Source organism: Penaeus monodon, chromosome 3, assembly GCF_015228065.2.
Source record: "Penaeus monodon isolate SGIC_2016 chromosome 3, NSTDA_Pmon_1, whole genome shotgun sequence".
NCBI classification, from domain to species: domain Eukaryota; kingdom Metazoa; phylum Arthropoda; class Malacostraca; order Decapoda; family Penaeidae; genus Penaeus; species Penaeus monodon.
This window is the reverse complement of record NC_051388.1, coordinates 36,807,474-36,809,973: the sequence shown is the minus strand read 5'-3', so window position 1 is coordinate 36,809,973 and position 2,500 is coordinate 36,807,474. Positions and strand designations below refer to the sequence as shown.

General features: G+C 30.2%; 1 protein-coding gene across 1 annotated transcript in view; it reads left to right on the top strand.

The window, feature by feature from the left end:
- Positions 1-2,500, top strand: part of LOC119594432 (hemicentin-2-like) — a 135,451-nt gene that overhangs the window by 89,477 nt on the left and 43,474 nt on the right. Inside the window, exon 4 of the mRNA XM_037943496.1 lies at positions 523-712. Within this exon, the coding sequence (XP_037799424.1) occupies positions 523-712 (190 nt within the window). The remainder of the gene's footprint in view (positions 1-522; positions 713-2,500) is intronic.

Below are 2,500 nucleotides of genomic sequence, written 5' to 3'. Positions count from 1 at the left end.
ACGGCAACCGATCCAATTATGGGTTGCTGTTGCCCTCTCCTCCTTCGCTCTCTCTCTCTCTCTCTCTCTCTCTCTCTCTCTCTCTCTCTCTCTTCTTTATAAAGAAGAGATGGAGACATAGACAACAGAATATATATATATATATATATATATATATATATATATATATATATATATTATATATATATATATTATATATATTGTATATGTATATGATATATTATATAGTAGAGTGAGAGAGAGAGAGAGAGAGAAAGAGGAGAGAGAGTAGATGATATGTAATATAATATTTTATATATATATATATACATATATCTATATATGTTGTAGTGTGTGGTGTGTGTGTATGTTTTGTGTGTGTGTGTGTGTGTGTGTGTGTGTGTGTGTGTGTGTGTGTGTGTGTGTGTGTGTGTGTGTGTGTGTGTATGTGTGTGTGTGTGTTTGTGTGTGTGTGCGTGTATGTGTGTGTGAGTGAGCGTGTACCCTTCTACTTATCCATCTACATATCTATCTTCGCTGCAGAACCGGTGGGCAGCGTGCGCATAGTGGACGAAGCCGGCCTGGAGCTAGTCGGCGCTGCAGGCCCTTATACTATAGGCCAGCGCCCTGCCCTCACGTGCCGAGTGCAGGGTGGCGACCCCCCTCCCTCAGTCACCTGGTGGAGGGACGGGAGGCTCCTGGACAGCACCTTCCACCACCAGACGCTCGTCAAGTGAGTGGGATTACACTTCTGCTTGTTCATTTTTCTCGTTATTTGTAGCATTTTCGTTATCATTATCATTGTCATTATTGTCATTATTATCAATATTCTTATTCTTATTGTTTTCGTTATTGTTGTTGTTGTTATTGCTTTTATTGTCATTACTATTATTATTATCATTATGGTTATTATTTTTCATCAGCACTAGCATTATCATTGTTATTACTATTGTTATAATTATCATAACTGTTATTTTTTATTATTATCAATATTTATGTAATTATTATCTACATTATTATTTTTACAATACTTATCGTCGTTATTATTATCATTGTTATTACTATCATTATTATTATTGTTGTTATTGTTGTTATTATTACTATCATTATTATTATTATTATTATTATTATTATTATTATTATATTATTATTATTATTATATTATATTATTATTATTATTATATTATTATTATTATCATTATTATTATTGCTATCATCAGCATCATCATCATTATCATCATCATCATATCTTCATTATCATCATCATCATTATCATTATCATCATCATAAGCAGCAGCAGTATCATCATCATCATTATTATTGTTATTATTACCATTACTATTAAATATTAACATTATCACTGTCATTATCATTATCATCATCGTTGTCATATCATTATTATTATTATCATTACTGTAATTACTAGTGTTGTTATAGTTATCATTATTAACTGTTATTATTACTACCTTTTTATAAATATTATCTGCTATTATTACTATTTTTATAGGTATTATATGCTATTATTACTATCGTTTTTTATCATTATTATTATCATTATTGTTATTATTATTATTATTGTTACTGTTATTATTAGTAGTATTTTCATTATTATTATTGTTATTATTGTTATATTATTATCATTATTGTTATCACATCATCATTATTTTCCCAGAAGTTTTATCCTCGGTTTCTTTTTTTTTCTTTTTTTCTTCTTTTTTCCCGCATTTCAGTTTTCTTTCACTGTATTTTTTCTTTTCTTTGTCATCTTTTGCATTTTTCCTTTTCTTGTCTTAAATCTATTTTGTTATTCTCTTTTCTTCATTTCCCGCTTTTTTCGTCGAATTGTTTTTGTCTGTAAGCTTTGTCTTTTGAAAGAAATTATCTTTAGAAAAATAAAACATGGGATAATGTCACTTCATTCCTCTTTTTTACCTCATCAAGTCAACAGAATAATTATGTTTAAAACGTTTATTTCAGTTTCATTAGACGTTATAAAAGAATGCCATTATTACTATTATTACTTTTTTTCTTTCTTTTTTTTTGGGGGGGAGGTTACTTACCCATTCAGTTTGTACAATATACTATTTCCTTTCCCGTATCACTTACTAATATACAGATGTCTGTTACATACTTATAATTTATTTTCTATATCAGTTAATTACATATATATACATATATGTATATGTATATATATATATATATATATATATATATATATATATATATATATATGTGTGTGTGTGTGTGTGTGTGTGTGTGTGTGTGTGTGTGTGTGTGTGTGTGTGTGTGTGTGTGTGTGTGTGTGTGTGGGTGGGTGTGCGTGTGGGTGTGTGTGTTAATTACTGACGGAAATACAGAGAGAGAGGAGAGGGAGAGGGAAAGAGAGAGAGAGAAGAGAGAGAGAGAGAGAGAGAGAGAGAGAGAGAGAGAGAGAGAGAGAGAGAGAGAGAGAGAGAGAGAGAAATATGATTATTTTTTTATCAATTAACATTTTTCTCCTAACGGCAAATCTCTGTGCAAC